We start from the raw sequence: 21,288 nt of genomic DNA, 5'->3' as shown, positions 1-21,288 counted from the left end.
CAAATGTCTACTGTGAAGGATATCATAAAGCCTTAATGCAATCGAATCTAAAACAAAACAGTTATGATTGATGAAAGTAGTAAATCGGTCAGATTTGAGTTTGACCCGAAGACAACAGGAGGGTTAATAAATAAAACATTGTGTAATGACGCCATCTGCTGGTTCAAACAGTCAACTGCATCTACACACAGAAAGCTGTACTCTCGTGTAAAGTGGATGATTGCGATGCAGAAGCTACATTATATTTTGTGTCACATGAGTACTAGACAGTCCTTTATGGTGATGTCAGTGATATCTGAGATACAGTCCAAACGCAATATCAAAGATGATTTTATTTACATAAAACTCTTTTTAAAACAAAAGGCAAAAAGAAACAGCTTTTACCTTTTGAAAAAGCTTTCAGAACAATCAAATTAATAATCAAAGTCCTTCATAGCTGAAACCGGTCAAAAAGCACAGCTTTCTAATTCGCATCTCTTTCGCATCGTCAACAAGAAGTTCACGGATTCCTTGCAGCTTATCTTCTGCCAGCAGTAATTACAACAGTAATGAACACGAGTTTGTAGTCAAACTCTTAAAGACGTTCAGGCTGTGGAAGTCTAAACAATGTAATACTCGGAGGAGTTGTGCTTGAAAGTGATTCAACACAAATTCACAATGAAGACCTCTGACGTCGCTGTACTGTCAAAAAGGTGAAAACATGGCTCTTAAATATTTTCTGCTTCTTTCTTTCATTCCAGTAGTTCAAGATTTGTATTCAGTGTTCAGTAGGACATCTGCTGCTGGAAAACAAGTGAGGGGTTGCTTCTTGTAGCTGTTGGACAGAAGGATAAAGCTCCTGTCCATCTGTACCAGTGATTTACTGAATAACATGGGAACATAAATGACTTCTGGTGTTACAACATGGCTACAAACTGACACCTAAAACAAACCACGGTACTTTGTTCCTTGTGAAACAAGTACTTCATGGTAGACAAACCAAGCGGCATCTTTTCATACTGTATTTGTGTCAATTACAATAAGCAAAGATAAATAATCCCAATACATTTGCATTCTTATTCCAAACTATTTCTGGGTTTGAAACAAGAACTTAACCAAAGGAAATACTGATTTGTGTGAAGAGAAATGTGCATTATTGAAAGAAAAATAAGTCTTCTCTTTTCCTAAGGGAGAACGTGTGCACATGTTTTATTATATGTACAATAACGTACACAATTGTAAGCGAGGTCGCACAATAGACCAGTAGTAAGTAATGATAGAGGTATATCAGTGATTACAGTAGCAAGTCACGTCTTCTTTTTTTGTTTTTAATCAAACACCTCTCAGTTTGTCTCTGGGTTGATAGAAAACTGCTTCACTCTCCTGCCTTCATTTTCTCTCTGGACACGAATACACTGTTTCAGTTAGGAAAGACACACATGTGGAACAGCTGTGTAACATGCTTGAGCTGTGATCAATCTGTAAGTCAGGCTTTGAGAGCACTTGTTTAGTAAGACAAATATTTCGGGATCAACTGTGCTGCGGAGGCACTTTTCACCCTCCGTCTGAAACCAGAGCCCTGTCTGCTCTGATTGGTTAATTTGCCCGATCTGTTGTGATTGGTCAATCACTTACAGATGTTGCGCTCTTTAGCCTATCCCATACAATATGTTGGAGCGCTAGCCTATAGATGTGCAAGTGTTACTTAGTGATGTCAGTTTGTTACGGAGTGTGTGGGAGGGAAACTCCATCTGGAGGGAACACGGGGATTGTAGCCTCTGCAATGCACACACACACACACACACACACACAAACACCATATAACACATTAAAGGAAAGGGAACAACTCCAGTAAGCATAAAAGGGACTCTAACAGATATTATTTGGCACGATTAAAAAATAAAACCTAGAGAAAATAATATCAGCACGTTTGAAAGAGAAATTCCTCTTTCTACAAACTCCTAAAACATGACTTACAGATGAATACACCCTGAATCCGTTTTGCAGTTCCACAGTTTGTCGTTAAGCTAACACACTCCAGTGTTTCCCCTTCACTACACTCTCAGGGAACATGAACTGCATCTTTAAGACATCGTCTAAGCACATTGCATGTCGGCGCGCACACACACACACACACACACACACTTCCTCACAGACACACACAAATACTCATTGGGGCTGCACAAAATCGAAAACAAAGTTGCGATCTAAATTATTTTTCTTTTCTTTGGACGAAAATATATTTCCACACCGTGCTTAAGAAGGCAAACTTGTGCTGTGCAGAACATACATGCTGCAGAACATACATGCTGCAGAACATACATGCTGCAGAACATACATGCTGCAGAACATACATGCTGCAGAACATACATGCTGCAGAACATACATGCTGCAGAACATACGATGCTGGACTCAGTCATGCGTATCAGCTTTGAGGCATTGGGGGGGAAAAACGTGTCGAGACAGCTTTGCCCGCATAGCAAGATATATATATCTCCGATCATTTGGGGATACAATAACCTTACGAGTTTTTGGTGTACATCATGCAGTCCTCACACACACACACACACACACACACACACACACACACAGAATGAGAGCAGCAGTTACTCTTTCCATGAGCCCTTATAGAGTCAAACCCAAATCAAAAAGAGACTAAAGAGGAAACGGAGAATAATATCCCTGACATATTTGGAGAACAAATTAAGATAGTGTTTTATAATTATTTTTTAACTTAAATATAATAAAGATATATGTATATTTCTCTCTATAGATCTCTTGCTGTCAGTCCTCGGTGGAGTCTGTGTCGTCGTTGATATAGTCTTCTTCTATGTGTGCGTTGCCGTTTTGCGTCCCCCACTCGTCCTCGTCGTACTCTATGCTGTCGTTGTCCTCCAGCAGCTCGTTGTCCGGCTCCCCCGCAGCCTGCCCCCCCGCTGCCCCTCCCTCCCCCGGCAGCTCTGCGTCCTCTTGTCCGTGCTGGTCCCCCCCCTCTGCCTCAGCAGCGACGTCCTGCGGCGCTGCGTAGCCCCCGTTGTTGTTGGAGAACGCCGCTCTGTCCCGGCTCTCGTCCTCCACGTACACCCTCTGGTGGCACATGGGGCACGTGTCCTGGATGTAGAGCCACTTCCTCAGGCACAGCGCGTGGAAGTAGTGGTGGCAGGGAGTGATGCGTGCCGAGGTGGCGAACTCCTGGTAGCAGATGGCGCACACGTCCTCGATGTCCCTCAGCTGGTCGCCGCGCATCTCCGGCAGCGAGTTGATCTTCTTGACGGCCGTGCGGCGGTTGATGAAGGTCTTCCAGCCGTTCTTGGCCTGCAGGTAGATGTTGAAGTAGGCGTGCAGGCACATCATGCAGGCGCGGATCTTGCTGCCCGACTCGAACATCATGGTGTAGGCGCCGTTGCCGAACATGATGACGCCAAACAGGAACTCGATGATGTTGCCCGAGGAGCGAACGTAGTACACGTAGTCGTCCAGCTTCTCCCACAGGACGTTGGAGAAGCCGTCCACCATGAAGAGGCCGTAGACAGTCAGGGACACCACCACCTGCAGGGAAAATAGAAACATTTGACATTTAGTAGGTCCTCTTTCAGATAACTACACAAACAGAAACAACGTTTTCTGCTCTTATAACCTTATACATTATCTGCCTTCAGCTGTAATCTGCAAATTAACCATCACCATCTTCAAGTTAAAAAGGGCTAGAAATGATTTGAGTATTTTCAGTTTCAAAAGTGAAAAGACGAAAAGGAAGTGGGTGAACTTCAATCTTTTATCACAGATTATTATTAGAATACTGGATTCTGATACATTTGGACATTCAGAGGTCTGCATTTTCTTTGATAGCAGACTGCTAAGAAGGACGCTCTGATTGAGGGACTATGTGCAGTCATATCAATCCGCAGAAAGAAGCCGCTGGTTTGAACTTTAGCAGTGGTCAACAAAACATGTTTGTTTTCTGTCTGATACTCCATCAGCAAACACAGTGGAATACTTTTTGAATATTCATCTTTATATATTGAGGGTGCATAACATTTGAGATTGTTAGACAGCTTACTATTGTCCTTTAAAGAAAATAAAAACATAAGAGGAAAAGGAAAGAGGTTTAAAGCCACAAAGTGCTGGAACACATTATGGGCTCTGGCAGTGTTTAGAAAACCTCAATCAGTGCTACAATGACTTTTAAATGAATAAAATGATGTTAAAATCAATGTGTTGTCGACAGATTTATTTTTTAAGCAAGTAGCCATGCAAAAAGCCGTCTGATATGCAGTGAAGCAATCATTACACATCCTGATCGTTTTCTTCCGCTATGATGACTGGCTGGCTGCACATGATACCTTACATTTCACACACTGAACCTCACAGACTGATGAGACTTAATAGTAGGTATCTGTGTGTCACTTTTTAAACAAAAGTAGCAGCAGATTCTCCCACTCACCTTGAGGCAGAGCTCCACGCAGAAGGCGGTGACGGCGAACAGCCAGGTGTTGAGGGCGTAGTGGTGCCACAGGGCGTAGCTGAGCACCACCGGGAGCGCGAAGAGCGCAGAGGACACCAGCAGGACGGGGAAATGGCGGCGGAACGAGGAGACGTGGGAGGCGCTGAGGGACATCAGGACGGGGTCCGTCATGCCGTGGATGAAGTGCAGGATGGCGGTCAGCAGAAGGCACATGTTCCGACTCAGGCGCACCTGCAAATCAGAGCCAGAGGGTCTCGTCATTGATAGAAAATGTTAAATGATTTCCTCACTACTTTCACACACAGGATGATTTCCACATAATCAGATGGAAGTTCACTTTGAAATTCCCCACTTGTTAATACTGCTCCTGAAACAAAAACTACATTTTACAACACTGTATTTAAACATATCATGATAACATTTGTATATACCCTCCCTCAATACACATTCTATACTCTATAGAGCTTGAACACACCATAACCAAAGTCAATAGAACCTAGCGCTGCTCTGTTATTTAACCAAGGAGTGCGATGCCAACCCTCTGCTATTATCTAGCAGGGGGCAGAAAGGGTGTACCAGGACGTATCCATAGTGAGGTCACTGCGTCTTTTAGGATTTTACAGCAAAGCCAGATCTATGCTTGAAGCATCTGTGATTCCGAGGCAAAAGTGATGTGAAAGACTTGTTCCTGGAGTTTTGTTCAGGGGGTTATGCCTGTCCGTGCACATCCAACTATATATTAGGGATGGGAATTTGAAAGCAAATGTATATTCGAATATTCGACCCCCCAAAAAACGGTTAACCGGTTAACCGAAATGTACATATCCTATAAAAAAAAATTGGGTCAAAAGAAAATGTCTAAAAAAAAATGTCAATAACTTTTGGAAATAAATAAATACATGTTCAAATAAGTATAGAAACCAAGTCGAATTTGTCAAATGTATTGAACTGGTGATCACAGTTTGACAGCTATAGGCCTACAGCTTTCATGTGCGGAGGCGATTCACAATCAGGCCAGCTGTAGGGAAGACCCTCTCAGCTGGAACGGAGGTTGCGGGTATAGCAAGGTATAGTATGTATATATATAAGTTTAATTTGGCATAGTTTGCACTCTACACCGCACTCACTAACCTGGTCGAAATATTTCCACACATTACTCCTTTTTGAGCCATGTCTGTTAGGACTCTTCTTAGAGTGTAAATAATTACCGGACTATGACTGGTAAAATATGTTGAATACCGGCAAAACTAAATCTCTCCTGGCAAAATGTCTATGTACTTTTCCGCCACACACGGTTGCCAAGCAGTGCTTATTGTTGTTTAGGCTGGTCACTTATGTGTCGCGAGTGTTGACAGGGGGCGGGGGAGCACGCTCATGAACTGTTAGCGCCGGAACCTCGCAACGGCTGCGTAGCGCATTTGCGCCGCATTTGGGCATAAGATGAGGTTTGAGTCTGTGTGATCTGCGTGTAGGGAGGGGCAGCAGGCATATCATTAGCTAGAACTAGCTAGATCTGATGGATTTGGACATAAACGCGAGTGAAGTACCGGACGCGCGAGAGAGAGAGATCAGCACCTGCAGCTCTGCCCGCTGTGAGGGACCGGTGAGTGGAGCAAAACACACCTTTAGACGTCACCTAACACATTTAGCTATGGCACTGTCGTATACATTGAATTATTCAATTTGATAATATGTAATCAACTTAGGCATCCCTCCCAAAAAAAAAAAAATTAATAAAAATATTCATAACTCATATTCGAATACCTGAATAATTATTCGAATACCTGAATAATTTCGAATATTCGAATATTCGATTAATCGTTCCCATCCCTACTATATATAAACATGCAAACGGGCAGAGAAAATGGAAACATTTGGGTAGCTTGATTACTTTTCTTTTTGTCTTATGCTTCCCTGTGCTGTAGCAAAGCCAATAATGTTGCACTTTCAAAATGTTGGCATCGACTTGGTACCGAAGTGTCATATTTGTGACACACCCACTTCAGAAAGGTTAACCTAGTTTTGCCAATAGGACATTTAAATAAGACTACAAATACAATGTTGCGTGTGAACCACAATATCAGTAAAGTCAAATCGTAATAAACCAACTGTCGACCAACTGAAACGATTGACTCATTTTCCCTACCAGGCGTTCCTCAGGGTCCAGGCTGCTGAGGCCGGTCTGCAGGGCGAGGATGAAGAACAGAACAGGAGCTACGAAGCCTAAACGCTTGTCCTCCTCCTCCGTCGAGCCTGAGGGTCAACACGAGACAACATTTACATTCCAGGATCTTTCTTATGAGCAGTAGTTACATCAGATGGTCAACGTTTGTAAACGACACACACTCAGCCGTACCTATGAAGGCCAGGATGCTGAGGCCGAGGTAGTGTGCCACAGAGGAGATGACGGCGCTCATCCCCAGCACGGTGAGCGTGGAGTCACAGCCGGAGATGATCAGGTTACTGGTCAGATCCCAGAACACATCCCAGCTCAGCAGGTAACCCTGGCAACAGAGAGGTCACACAAGGAAGCATGTCAGCGTCACCTAGAACTCCCTTTACTCTTTGTATTCAGATTATGCAAGCTTTTGTGGGCGACGATATCATATGGGGTTCCATGAAGGCAGTACCCCTGAATGATCTTGATGTAATCCTCCCAGGGGAAAGTCATTTGCTTGGCTTTACACATTTTGGTGCAGAGTACAGACATTTTGACCTTCATATGTTGCATATCTGCAATAAGAGCAGGGTTACTGCAGTGTTCGTGTAATTAAAAAAATGGGTTTAATGGCCTTTTTAAATAAAAAATGAATACAAGTTATTTACGGTCATAATTGTCAAAGAATGATTTAAAAACAGTAGGGGCCACTCGGCTTATAGTAATGCATTAAATCTAGAGTTGGTCTTTCCAAAAAAAGGAAAATGTGTATATATTTCTCTACATATCGACAGCAATTAATAAACCAATTCTCAGACAAAACAAAAAGTATGTTTTGTTTGTATTCCTGTTTGTTGAATAAAATGTTTTTTTAATTGTCTAATTATTATTGTTTTTTTATTTTCATTATCATTTTGGGGCCAAATGAAATGATTGGACCCATGTGTAAATGGTAAATGGACTGTACTTATATAACGCTTCATCCAGTCTTTACGAGCCCTCAAAGCGCTTTACATACTACAAGTCATCATTCACCCCTTCACACCTCGTTCAGAAACAGCAGTGCACCTTGCTCTAGGAACTAACATACACATTCAAACACCGTTGGCCATGCCGTCGGGAGCAACTGATGAAGTACTGATTAATCCCAAGGACACATGGACATGTTGACTGCACAGGCTGGGATCAAACCCACAACCTTCTGGTTGAAAGACGACGCACTCCCTCGCAGCCAGTCGCCCCTGTCTACCTGAACACACTCTGCCAAAGCACAGTTTATCACAAACTGCTAGCTTGACAGCTGTGAGTACTACAAATAGCCACGTTTGTTGTTTACATTCAAAAATAGACAAGTTTCTTGTTTACATTCATTATGATATGTTTCTGTTCAAGATGATAACTTCGGGGGGAGTGGTTTTGAATGTAAACCTGAAACAATTGTCTGTCAGCGTCGCCAACTTAGTGACTTTTTGACTTAGACACTTTTGGAGCTACAGCAGTGCTGCGAGCTACTCTCATAGAAAACTGGGGATTTAGTTGGAGCATTTTAAAATCTATCATACTCTAGCTTCCCACGATTAAACACCCTAGGTCTAAGTACATGCATCCAGGGTGGTTTATTCAAACTCAGTTCTTACCAATTGTTTATAACAAGGATTTCCATTCAGTTAATTGTATAAATCCTGAGGGCTTGTAGCCAAAATCACACTTTAAGTTTATAGATCATTTAACGCTTTCCAGAGCAGCTTGCAAACACATCAAATATTTACAACCTACTTTATTTTCAACAGCAAAAACATAAATAGCCAACAATACCTTTTCTAGGAGAATTAATTGAGTGTTTTAAGACCGGCAGATATGAGCTTTAAAGCAGACTGAATGGTTCTGGTCTCACCTGTGAGTCGGAGCCTCCATCTGTGAAACTGCCTGTAGCGTCTCCGCTCTCCCTCCTCACGGCCCGCACCACGTAGACCAGGATCAGCGCCTGGGCAGTGACCCGGGTCAGCCAGAACACCCGCAGCACGTCTGGGAATCTGATCCTCTTCCAGGTGTCCTCCAGCAGCAGCTGCAGCCCGTAGATCCGGTACATGTGGCGCACCAGCAGGTAGACGTACCGGCACGAGTAGTAAAACCATTTCAGCCTCATGGCCAGGCACACGGCCGTGTTGAGCGCCAGCGCCACGCCCGAGAACACGGCCACCAGCTGCCGCACGTCCACGGGCAGCTCGATCATCAGCCCCCACAGAGGGATCATGATGTCCAGCACCACCAGAGCAGCGAACACCGACTGGAGGTTGAGAAGGACCACGTAGCCCACTCCAAAAACAAGCTGGATGGCAGCCATGCCCAGCCACAACGTCGGCCCGTTTCTAGGCACCAGTCTGAAGCCCAGAGCCGCTTTGTAGTAGGCGCTGTAGAAGTCTATGTGAGAGGTGGCGTAGTAGTTGATGAGCACCGCTGCCATGCCGAGGAGCACAGCAAAGAAGAGGGTGTAGAACTTGAACAAGGCTTTCTGAGAGAGCAGCAGCACCATGCTGGAGATGAGGATACCTGAGACACAGCAGAGAGGCGAAGATTAGGGCTGCACAATTCATACAAATCACAGCAAATGTTGGTAAAGGCAACATTTATGAAAATATCTCAATGAAGTATTGTGGTGCTGCAGATATATCCCAGCCTACACATGGTATTCTATATTATTTTTAAGATAATGCGAATAATGCTTCAAACATAATAATTCTCTGTAAGATATCAAAACATTTCCCAACTGAAGTATCAGGCAAAAATTGACGTGATGGAACTATTTCCTGTCACACATAGAAAATGAACAGAAGACTTCTGCTGACTGTAGTTTGTAATGTTTGATATGAAACGTGCTAAAGCTGTCTGCAAAAACAGGGGAAGGATGTAAACATGGTTCTTATAGAGAGAATGGCATGAGTGCCAGAAACACAAATGAGATTAGCAGGAGAACAATCGGCTTTCAGTGCAATAATCAGGTCAAAGATACAACAAGCAGCAGGGCAAAGTGAAGCAAACACAGAGACAAATAGTCATAAGATATTTCTGCCCCATTCTGCTCACTTTCAGGTTCATATTTGTATGTAGTGTCTCTACTGTGACATGTCTCCATGCTTTAATGTTCAGAAAGCTCTTTTCTCATACTGCCTGTGCTGCAGCACCTCTTTTCACCCTCTGTCTGACATCAGAGCCCAGTCTGCTCTGATTGGTTAGCTGGCCGGCTCTGTTGTGATTGGTCAACCGCGTAGAGATGTCCCGCCACTTAGCCTATCAGTTACAATGTGTTAGAGCGCTGGCCAATAGCAGCGATGTGATGTCACTATGTTACGGAAGTAAACAAAGGACTACTATTGAGGTGAAGTCCCTGTGGAGGGAACACAGGGATTTCATCCTTTGAAGAGGCATAGACATTCATCAAAACCCTTAACATGGATACCAGGTGCACTTGTGAAAAATGACCTGAGATGAAAAAAGGAAGCACACAAAAATAAATGGATTGAATGAGCCTGAGTGTGAAAGGAATGCCTTCAACAATACACATAAGAGTGTGTAGCATCAACTATATACTGTTTGTTTTGCCTGCATGACCGTCATGACATGTTTTTTTTCTAACATAAATCAGCAGTTATTGAAGGGGACGGGAGGAACCGGTCAGACGGTCCTTGGCATTTCTATTTGTATCTTGGCAATGCAGTAATAAGTTATATCAAATGATACAATTATTTTCTGTTCACGACGCAAGATACAGAGTTTAAACTTGTTTTGGTTTTCTAATGAATACACTTTTACTATTTACTTGTGTACCTCAAGGCCTCTACATAAAGTCGTTTTGAGCTGTAACAAAACAGTTGGGGTCTCAGCAGATACAAACTAAGATATTAAACTGAACACAGCAAAACTAGACTAACGTCATCTGAAAACTGAGTAGCAGCAATAGAACAACAATGGTTTTGTACTCTTTGCTCTCATCTTTAGGTCAGTTTACTGGCTTTCACTGTCCTTATATCCCACTGCTTGTGTTCCACTTTGACCTTAGTTCCCTTACAACATTAACCTGTAACTGTCTGAGGAGCACAGAGACAGAGTTAACCATGGACCAGCTTTCAGAGTTCAATGACTAAATTGACTCAGGGCCGTGAACTTTGTTGTACCAGAGGTATTTGTGGATGTCTTCATTGGAATTTATTGAAATACTGTTCTTTTATTTCATCGCTATTTCCCAAAGTCTAGTTTAGATAGTCTTTGTTTGTGTGCATGTAACAAACATCAAAAGATTGTGGGTTGAGGTAAGATGATCTTGTTGGTTGACTTTAACCTTATTTACCCCCTCTAAACCCTGAGTGCTAACACCAAAAGGACTTCCATGGAGCCTACGCTGTTCAAAGGTCTTCTAACTGTACAAATGGACAGTTATATAACGTGGTAGGTGTTTGTCTGGGAACAGTGTTTTCTGCTCCACAGAGAGAGGCTGGTTCTCTCTGATAAATAACTGAATATATTTGAGTTTGGTACTGTTAGTCAGACAAAACAAGACATTTAAGCAAGTCAACTTGGGCTTTTGGAAACTGTCATGGGCCTTTTTGACTATTTTATGGACTAAACAATTAATCAGGAATGGAATAAAGATAATCTTTGGTTGCAGCCCTAGTGGTTTTTGCAATATCATTTTGCTATTATTACTGTAGGGTCGACCAAAAATCGTTTATAAATGTGCTATATAAATAAAACTTGATTTGATTTGATTATCCCAGGTGCCTACACCAAGTCCTATACAGCACTGATTCCTTACCAGGGGTATATGAAAGATTGTTAAGAAGCTCAGAAATATTTCATGAACCTACTTGAAATAGTACGCTCAGCTAAAGGTAATTGGTAAACTATTATAAAAGCTTAATTAAACAGATAATCAGAGAAGTATTCAACTAAAAGCGATTGATTATTGGTTCACAAAAACTACCTAACCTAAAAAGATCAGATTAGTTTTAGCTAGGGTAACTTATAAATTGGCAACTGGGTGTACATAGTAAACTAATGGATACATAATTGTCAATTTTCTGCCACTCCAATAAGTAGTTGTAGAACATCATATACTTGACCATATTGGCAAACGTATGAGTTGCAGCAATATCCACGTTGGTGTAATCATGAGTGTAAAAAACACCCAGTTTTAAATTAGTTTAGATAATATTTGCAACATGACAGGCGGTGTTGATAAGTGAGGAAGGGTAGTTTATCTGACAGGCTGTAGGGGAACAGCTGCCAACAAGGTTAAGAACCTCAACTTCAGAGTCCAGACCCTGGTTCTGATAAGATAAGAGTTCAGGTTACAGGGATAAAAAAGTGTTTTTTTATAGTCAGGTGCTAGGCTTCCTAATGTCCCCCAGAGTTAGGCTACTTGAAGGACCACCGCTGGATTCCGGCGTCGACACAGAATTTGACACGACACCTGAGATTACAAATACCTGAAGTTAGCGGTTAGCTAACCTTATAGCGAATATTGAGCATCAATTTAGACTGAATTACGTTTGAGGTTAACTATTTTAGCACCCTGTGGGAAATGGCAGGCTTTTATTGATGTTATAGCCGGTGGTTAAGTCGGCTTTAGTCGGTGTGACAGTTGACATAGCTCCACACTGATGACAGGCTAAGAGTTAGCTTAGCTGTCAGTTAGCTTAGCTGTTGTTGACACTATATGGAGGCTCCTGTTCTGGACTTTCAAATACTCACCCATGACTCTGACCAACACCTTCCCCATCGCCCCGGCCCATCCCGAACCTGGGTCGTAGTAAGAGTTAAAAATGGCGTCGATAATAAAGATACAGGGAACTCGCAGAGCCACATCAAGTACCGCTAAGGCCTGCTGGCCTAGCCGGACTTGAGTGGACGCCATGCAGGTTCAGTGGAGGGCGAACAGTCCTGAGGAGCTCCGGCTATCCATGTAACATTAAACTAAATGAAGGTCCTCCTGCAGCCGCCTCTAGTCTTCGGTTTCGCTTTCCCTGGCGTTTAGGCGATAGCTTGTAACCTGCTGACGTCCGCCATGTCCTCCCAGCTAAACCTCCTGTTGCTGCTTCTTCTTCTTCTGTTTAATGTGTGGCTGCTCTCATCAGGAGAGTTATGGCTCCAACAGTTACACTTCAGACTCCTGCCCCAATCCCGTCTCGTCAGTTATCGTTTAAAATATTAGGATCATTCTTGAATGACAATTTGGTTGCTTTGGGAACACCGCAGAAGTTGCCAGGCTGTTGGTTCCGACGTAACGTGACGTAACTTCCTGCGTCAGTGGGTGTGGCAGCTGACGTAGCTTTAAAAACAATCGTTTACATTTTTGAAAATCTGTAATATAACATAAAAACAAAAAAAGACTTTGTCCTACACAAATGAATGTTGCATTTGTTGTTTTAAAAACGTGTTCAATTTAATCTGTTACAATGCTGTTATTTTAGTTGTATTTATTTAATTATAAAACCCTTTATAATTCCCATTTTGTGCATAGTTCTTCTAATTACAGGAAAATTGAGGCTGACCTTATACTCGTGGTGTGCTTTATGGCCAACAATGGAAACAAATAAATAAAATAAGTACATGAAACATGAAAAAATAACCAATTGTAAACGCATTAAGGGAAAACACTTTTTTATTTTAGAATAAGACCAGAAACTATTTGACAATTCAAAATTGGCAAAGGGAGAGTTTATCAACCATTCTCACACACACACACACACACACACACACACACACACACACACACACACACACACACACACACACACACACACACACACACACACACACACACACACACACACACACACACACACACACACACCACACACACACACACACACACACACCACACACACACACACACACACACACACACACACACACACACACACACACACACACACACACACACACACACACACACACACACACACACACACACACACACACACACACACACACACACACACACACACACACACACACACACACACACACACACACACACACACACACACACACACACACACACACACACACACACACACACACACACAAACAGTAGTCCGTCTCCTGAATGTGTCTCCTGCTCCATCCTCAGCTGGAGCTGAAGAACACTCTGATGGTGTTGTTGTAGATGGTGTTGGACAGCTCCAGAGGGTCCTCCTCCCTCGCTGCTGCCATCACCTCCAGCACTTGACTGAAAAATACAAATAGTGAAACCTCATCAATTTACAGTTATTGCTAGTTAGATCTCTGCTCGCTTGCAAACTGGTCAATTTATTTTATAGGAATTGTCAATCTTTCTTCACCACAACATTACTCACATGATGTGACAGGGCTCATTCCTGTCCTTCAGACAGTGTCCTGCCTCCCATTTCTTCTTTGTGGGAAATGTAGTTTTTACGTGTTTGGAGCCTGCATGAGTGTTCTTTACGCCGCACCATGGAGCATCTGGGAGCAGGACGGTGTCAAAGCATAAATGAATGGAATAGTTTGATTACCAATGTGATACACTACATATCTAGAATGTTAGTTTATTTTGTATAATGCTGCAGTAAAAACACAGCATGGTGGATTTCAAATGTTTAAAACTGATGTTGCAAAACAACAATAATACTGGTTCTATTTCACTTGAGAATTTAACAGTAACATGTGGCTTTATGCTACTGTATTTAGCTTTATTTTAAGATTCAAGAATATGATTCAAATACCTTCTTTGACACAATAAACCCGCTTTATCTCACCTGTTTCTATCATGAGTCTCTCAGTGGGGATAGACTTCATGGCTTCAATATTGGCCTCTGTTTTCAAGGAACTGAAAATAAAATAAACAATAAACAGATTTCAAGTTGCACTATTGTTAATATGTATCTTCAAATAATAAAATGGTGTTTGATCTGTTTAAAACAGAGGTTTTGCTATATATTTCATATATTCAATATCAGAACTCTGTATTGTCCATGTGATTGATGAGAGTTAAAACTTTACATTAACAAACGTTTAACAAAAAACTCTCAAAAATGCATATTGTAGGCGTTATGCTTCCATATTAAAACATCTCCCTTCACTAAAGATTGAATTACATATTTCTCCTCCATAACATGTAAGCAGCTGCAGATTTCCCAGCTTTAAGGCAATAGTCTGCTTTATAGGCCCTCATCAGATATTCTGTGTGTTAGACCTGTGTAGCTGAGCCCAGATGAGGTTAAGGTTGTCTGATTCAGCGGAAAACAAACTCCTCTCACCATCCATTTATTCCAATGTAGAGGTCCAGGTCAATGAGGGCAGCAGCGTCCTCTGCAGTCCCGTCAAATGAGTGGACCTGAGAGGAGAGATTACAGGTAGCTGGACCATCATATTCCAATTGACAACTTATTCATTTCATTTTGATGACTGCATTTGTATTTATCATGATTATTGCATTTGTTTTAACATTTTAAAGCAACTGGTTTATGATGAAGATAATTAGTATCGTTGCGCATTCTAAAATAGTAACACAGTTTTACAGGAGTATACATTTTACTGTAATTTAAAATGTGTGGATTAAATGAATCTCTTCCTGTAAACTCTAACTTTTCTAGTATCCCACAATGCAATGCACAATGGAAACTGAGGAGTGATACATATCAAAACTATTTCAAGACAGCCTCCACCACATCTTGAAAAATGTAAAACGTACATATAAAATGTTATTTTTATGTTTATAAATCTATTAGTGCAATACTTTCTTGTGTACTTTAGCTAAACAGCTAACTGTAGAGAACAGTGTGGCGTATATACTAGAGCAATAAACAAGTATAAAACAAATGTTCTGGGCCGCCGGATAGCTCAGCAGTTCGAGCTGGCGGCCCATATGCAGTCACTGCTGCCTAGTAAGCTGGTTCAAATCCCGAGCAGGCTGAGACTTGCCAGTAACGTCCTCCCCTCTGTCTCCCCATTTCACCCCTGAGATTTCCAATAAAGACCCGCTTGCCCAAAAAGATAGCTTAATAAGAATAAAGAACAGTGTCCTCACCACTCCTCCAACACATCTGTCCCGATTCTTCTTCATGATTTCTGTCAAAGCAAAGACAAATGGACGGTAAGGTGATTGTGTAAAGAGTCCCTCTCATGCAGCAGACCTCCTGGAGCAGAAACCCACCGATGAACTCCTGGTGGGAGTTTCTGCAGTGCAGGAACATGGGCAGCCTGCTCTCCTCTGCCAGCTCAAACTGCTTCTCAAAGTATCTGTTACACATCAAGAAGAGAGGGACACATTAGGGCTTTATTTCAGGGCTGTACTTATTGTTATCATTGTGGAGTATGGACAGTAACAATGCTTTATTTATTTCCAATTAGTGCTAAAACAGTTGAAATATCAAGGAGTTTATCAACAAAAGATGAATAGACAAATGTTGATGAGTGATTCATAATGTATCAAACTAAAAGGCCAACTAATGGAGTTCCCAGCTTCCTTGATGTGAGGATTTGCTGCTTTTGAGTTGTATATCAATCTAATTGCTTCACCTTTATATGTGTTTTTCTCTGCTGGTCGGACAAAACAACACATGTTAAGATGTCTCTGTGGTCTGGGAATTTGCAGTGGACATGTTCCTTATACTTTTTTTGACAAACAATTAAGAAACAAATAATGAATAGACTAGATGTTGAGGAAAATAATCATTAAGTGCATTTCTAACATTAAGTTTAACAAGCCTTTCTGTCCATGCTTGGAAGCCATCAGAACATCTGCAATTGTAGGAAGCACTGGATATATTTTAAACCTCCAAAATCATTTGAATTAATTTGAAAATGTTAGAAGGAGAAATCTTAATTTCCAAGTTTCTGATTAAACTTCTCAGTGACAAAACCCAAAACTATTGATGAGGCATCACAACTGCCAGAAAGTACACTTTAAAGGCCTACAAAGCACATGCAAACAGTAAAAGTTAATATGCAAATAAAACAAAATAACCTTACTTTAGTTGAGTCTCTTTTGGGCAAAACTCCAACCTGTCAAAATCTGGAAAAAGGAAAAAAGACAATCGGGTATCAACATATAACTAAACAAAAATAAATACTTTTTGATACGACCCACACATCTTACTCCCACACTTGGGACACTAACGGACCAGCAGCAGCGTTAAAAAAATCTTGAAACGCTTCTGCCCATTCACTTTGAATGGGGTGACGTCACTTTCCCTCACTTTTCGTCGAACTGCATTGTGGGCAGGCGAGCGGAGATTTTCAGGATTTTCAGGATTCAAAGTTGAACAATGTTCAACTTTTGAGGCTGAGGTGGAAGCGTCAGCCAATCAAATCCCGTGTACGCAAATCTGACAGTTCAAGCTCTAGCCAATCAAACGGCGTGTATGCTGGGAGAGACATACCGCAGGTCATTTCCTCATATTCCAAAAAATGGAGGAGAAATTAGCGGTAGCGAATCAATCACCCGGTGCTTTATGACCAGACCTACCGGGATATAAACCGGAGGAGCCAGGCATGGAGGGAGGTGGCAGAGACAGTGGTATATTTTCGCCTGTTTGGGGAGTTTATATCCAGTTTACTTCGGGCTTTTTTGCTTCGTATGTCGCGGGCGGGAGATTCATGTGATTGGTTGTTCGTGCCTTGCTCGCAAAAAATCCTCAAGCTTCAGATACGTCCACCTCCAAGATTTTTTTAACGCTGCTGTGTAGACGGTCCGTAACGGACCGTCTACACAGCAGCGTTTAAAAAATAAACTGGATATAAACTCCCCAAAACAGGCGAAAACCTACCACTGTCTCTGCCACCTCCCTCCATGCCTGGCTCCTCCGGTTTATATCCCGGTAGGTCTGGTCATAAAGCACCGGGTGATTGATTCGCTACCGCTAATTTCTCCTCCATTTTTTGGAATATGAGGAAATGACCTGCGGTATGTCTCTCCCAGCATACACGCCGTTTGATTGGCTAGAGCTTGAACTGTCAGATTTGCGTACACGGGATTTGATTGGCTGACGCTTCCACCTCAGCCTCAAAAATTGAACATTGTTCAACTTTGAATCCTGAAAATCCTGAAAATCTCCGCTCGCCTGCCCACAATGCAGTTCGGCGAAAAGTGAGGGAAAGTGACGTCACCCCATTCAAAGTGAATGGGCAGAAGCGTTTCAAGATTTTTTTAACGCTGCTGTGTGGACGGTCCGTAAGGCATAATATGTCAAGTTTTGCCAAAAGTGGTTTCTTAATCAAAACAATGGAAAGACAGAATTTGGTGGCATTGGGAAGTAACATGGGATCGTCATAGTTTGTCCTTTCCGTCAGCCTTCTCCTTTTAGAAATCCTTCACTATTCATCATTCAGGAAGTGTTTACCAGAAGTTATTCTCAGAGTCAAGAAAACTGGTAAAAACACTGAATAAATTAGTTTCACGTAAAAAAAAAAAGTGTTACTCGGATGCGGTTTGGCAGAACACAGACGTATTGAAAAGGCTGCTAGCCGAGTTGCTCACATAGTTTTTGCTCAAGTTCAAATGTAAAAATGTGGCTTATAACTGGATAAAAAGTACATTAATGACAGCTTCTGGTAGACAGCCACGTCACGACCAGATACAATGGACTAACTAACAAATGTATCTGGGTTGTGGATATTGGATAAGATATATGTCGCGTTTAGATATATTGATGCATTCATTTTACATATTATACCTTTAATATTGAATTATTAAATATAAAATATGTATTCCATTAACATGTTGACACTCATAGTAGTATAGAAAAGTAAGGAGCCATAAGTAACTAATTTATTGAGGATAGAAATGTGAATCATTTCATTACTGTGTTGTACGCAGCACTGTCAGCAGCTCACACCTAGTCCACACTCTCCGATGGCCACCACCTTCCCTCTATGTGAGGCCAGATCCCTCAGCCCTGAGAAGTATTCCGACTCTCCGTTCTGCTCAAACTCAGAGCAGCGGGTGGGATGGCAGCCCACCGTGCAGCAGAACTCATCTGTAATAACAATGAAAAAGGAAAAATGCTAAATATAAAGAGATAAAGAAGAAGAGTCAGATTTTGCTCATTCATCATTGTTATCATCACCTCTGGTCTCCGCTAGTTTCAGGGCCTCCTTGCTGTCTTCAAGGTTTCCTCCTGTGATCATAAACTGTAACAAAGCACCAGGTTTTACAGAAATGATGAGACAAAAATATCATTTTAAAATGGCTTGTCCGTGTACCACAACAATTATTAAAATGTAGTGCAGGCATTCAAGGTTTGGTGAAAGATATGACAATCGATTTAATATTTGTCAAAATATTTTAGTTTTGACTAAAGAGGAGGACAGACAAGATGACCAGCATTCTAATCCCTGAAGAAATGCTGCTTGTGCTGCAACAACTGTAATAGTTATGTTAAAGTGTTGATGACATGGCTTACCTTTTTGACTCCGGTTGTGACCGCTCTGTCAATGATCTGATTGAAGTCATCTGTCAAAAAAATCACAACATGTCTCAGATGTTCTGCTCTCAACAGCACACAGGTGAAAAGTGAATGAGTTGCTCACCGTCATGTTTCTGCTTCCCTCTGTAGAGTCCTCTGAACATGGGATCTGTCAGGTTCACACCAATATCTGGAGAGGGAAGGTTCTTAATGTCAATTTTGTTGTTATCATTTCTTCATTGTCATTGGTAGTGTACTTAAAATTCCACAGTGAGAGACACGGTTAAGCGGTTGAATCTAACAGAGGTAAAATCTAAAAAATGTCTCCTTTCCTGTTCACCTTATACACCTCTGACTTTCTATACAACTCAGAGTCATGCCACCTGCAGAAGTCTTCGGATGACTCTGCAGTGGTAGGGTGTATAAGGGATGGACGGGAGGAGGAGTACAGAGCGCTGGTGGGTGATTTTGTTGAGTGGACTGGAAGAAATCATCTGCTTTTGAATGTGGCCAAGACCAGAGAGATGGTCATTGATTTCAGGAGGAAGAGGACATCTCCTCCTCTGCCCCTGTGCATTCTGGGAGAGGATGTGGCAGTTGTGGAGGTCTACAAGTACCTGGGAGTGCACTTAGACAATGGGCTGAACTGGAGGATCAACACTGACACTGTGTACAAGAAGGGGATGAGCCGACTCTATTTTCTGAGGAAGCTGAGATCCTTCAACGTATGCAGCAAGATGCTGGAGATCTTCTATCAGTCTGTTGTGGCTAGTGCACTCTTCTTTGCTGCGGTCTGCTGGGGGGGCAGCATCAGAGCCGGTGACACCAGCAGGATCAATAAACTGATCAGGAAAGCTGGGTCAGTCATCGGCATCAAGCTGGAACCCTTTGAAGCTGTGGTGGAGAGGAGGACACTGAACAGGCTGTTGTCCATCATGGATAACCCCACCCATCCTCTCCACCTGCAGCTGGACAGTCAACGGAGCTCCTTCTCCAACAGACTGCTGCAGCTCCCTTGTCTCAAGGACAGATACTGGAAAACATTCCTGCCCACTGCAATAACACTGTACAATAAATCACCTCTGGCTGGAAGAGAACTCTCTGCTCCATAGTTTCTCTTGGAATAAAACCACCTTGTACATTTTACTCACACATAATCTGTTTCATATTTAATACTCCATAATTCCATATATTTTGAATATATATATATTTGTATATATATATATATATATATATATATAATATCTGTATGTATATTTTCTATTTTGTATTTTGACATGTATATTTTATATTTTATTTTATTTTATTTCTATTCTTGTATATTTTGTTTTATTGTAAAATGCCTTTTATGCTGCTGTAACAAAAACAATTTCCCAATTTGGGATCAATAAAGTACGATCTATCTATCTATCTAAATGTTCCACATCAACCTTCATGACACTATCTGGATTCAATATTTAAGATTCAAATACCTTATTGTCATAGGCACATTAGCTACAGAATAGTTGTGGGCAATGCAAATCTTAAGTCCCAGCCTCCAACATTGAAACATACAATAAACTTGAGAATTAAAGGGGAAAGGAAATAAAAAGGTGTAAATGACATAATGGTGTATTCTTTACTTTAATACCAACGTAATAATAACTGCTTAAGGTAATAGCATCAGTAATGCAGTATAAGCTGTCACCAGGAGTTAAAACAATCCATCTGAAGTCCACACACAGCTGCAAACTTTGAGTGCTGTGTTGTCATTTTCAGCAGGGCTAACTCAAACTAGCATTCATGCTAACTATCACATGCAGGCTTGTCTTCTTACACCATTCACTTACACACACTGACACTCAGTTATTGACCTTCTCACTGTTGTATTAATATTTTCATTAAACACAAGTGTCTCACCAATGAATTTGTGCTGAGCCATGGTTGTAAGAGCTCTCCTCCTGAAAAGAAGCACACATGCAGCTCTCAGCAGCTCTCTCAGCACCATGCTACATACCGTAATAAGTGTAACAGGGGTTACATTTCTGAAATAGTAAGCTTTATGTCAAATTCTTGATACCAGTGATACAATCTAATTTAATTGATTTGCTTAAGTACTGTACAAGTACAAGGTATTCCCCTTTTTTTCATTTTATGCTACATTATCTTTGTATTTCTACAACAGGAAATGTTGCAGTTTGCACTCCAGGTGCCAATATTAGTTAATTTACGGAAAAGGGTTAGGCTTATAAAATCAAATAAACATGATTTTGAGAGAAGGA

General features: G+C 41.6%; 2 protein-coding genes across 4 annotated transcripts; both read right to left on the bottom strand.

Annotated features, from left to right (window-relative positions):
* Nucleotides 1–645: 645 nt before the first annotated feature.
* On the bottom strand, nt 646–12,873 carry rnf139 (ring finger protein 139). The gene is made up of 6 exons (XM_034124854.1): nt 12,351–12,873; nt 8,497–9,152; nt 6,801–6,948; nt 6,591–6,697; nt 4,424–4,675; nt 646–3,528 (listed from the first exon to the last, which is right to left on the bottom strand). The coding sequence occupies exons 1-6, from the start codon at nt 12,511–12,513 to the stop codon at nt 2,764–2,766; spliced, it is 2,091 nt and encodes a 696-aa protein (XP_033980745.1). The 5' UTR covers nt 12,514–12,873; the 3' UTR covers nt 646–2,763.
* A 745-nt stretch (nt 12,874–13,618) lies between these two features.
* On the bottom strand, nt 13,619–21,013 carry tatdn1 (TatD DNase domain containing 1). 3 transcript variants are annotated; one of them, XM_034125087.1, is made up of 12 exons: nt 20,927–21,013; nt 19,152–19,217; nt 19,025–19,074; nt 18,689–18,752; nt 18,458–18,598; nt 16,593–16,635; nt 15,775–15,860; nt 15,649–15,689; nt 14,879–14,955; nt 14,378–14,448; nt 13,958–14,084; nt 13,619–13,830 (listed from the first exon to the last, which is right to left on the bottom strand). In XM_034125087.1, the coding sequence occupies exons 1-12, from the start codon at nt 20,946–20,948 to the stop codon at nt 13,728–13,730; spliced, it is 891 nt and encodes a 296-aa protein (XP_033980978.1). In that variant the 5' UTR covers nt 20,949–21,013; the 3' UTR covers nt 13,619–13,727. The 3 variants fall into 3 exon arrangements, with proteins under 3 accessions (XP_033980978.1, XP_033980981.1, XP_033980980.1); XM_034125090.1 differs by lacking the exons at nt 18,458–18,598; nt 18,689–18,752; nt 19,025–19,074; nt 19,152–19,217; nt 20,927–21,013 and adding an exon at nt 18,425–18,441; XM_034125089.1 differs by lacking the exons at nt 18,458–18,598; nt 18,689–18,752; nt 19,025–19,074; nt 19,152–19,217; nt 20,927–21,013 and adding an exon at nt 17,390–17,413.
* Between the last annotated feature and the right edge of the window lie 275 nt (nt 21,014–21,288).

This window comes from Trematomus bernacchii, unplaced genomic scaffold (assembly GCF_902827165.1).
Source record: "Trematomus bernacchii unplaced genomic scaffold, fTreBer1.1, whole genome shotgun sequence".
In the NCBI taxonomy this organism is placed as follows: Eukaryota; Metazoa; Chordata; class Actinopteri; order Perciformes; family Nototheniidae; genus Trematomus; species Trematomus bernacchii.
This window is presented reverse-complemented; position numbering and strand designations above follow the sequence as displayed.

Bases quoted from the DNA above. Each gene is read 5' to 3' on its own strand.
- rnf139 (XM_034124854.1), bottom strand. From the start codon at position 12,513: ATGGCGTCCACTCAAGTCCGGCTAGGCCAGCAGGCCTTAGCGGTACTT. The intron at 6,698-6,800 runs GTACGGCTGAGT...GTTGACCCTCAG, and splicing joins CAGCATCCTGGCCTTCATAG to GCTCGACGGAGGAGGAGGAC. The intron at 4,676-6,590 runs GTAGGGAAAATG...TCTGATTTGCAG, and splicing joins TGGACCCTGAGGAACGCCTG to GTGCGCCTGAGTCGGAACAT.
- tatdn1 (XM_034125087.1), bottom strand. From the start codon at position 20,948: ATGGCTCAGCACAAATTCATTG. The intron at 15,690-15,774 runs GTGGGTTTCTGC...TTGCTTTGACAG, and splicing joins CTCCCACCAGGAGTTCATCG to AAATCATGAAGAAGAATCGG. The intron at 14,085-14,377 runs GTGAGATAAAGC...TCCTGCTCCCAG, and splicing joins GAGACTCATGATAGAAACAG to ATGCTCCATGGTGCGGCGTA.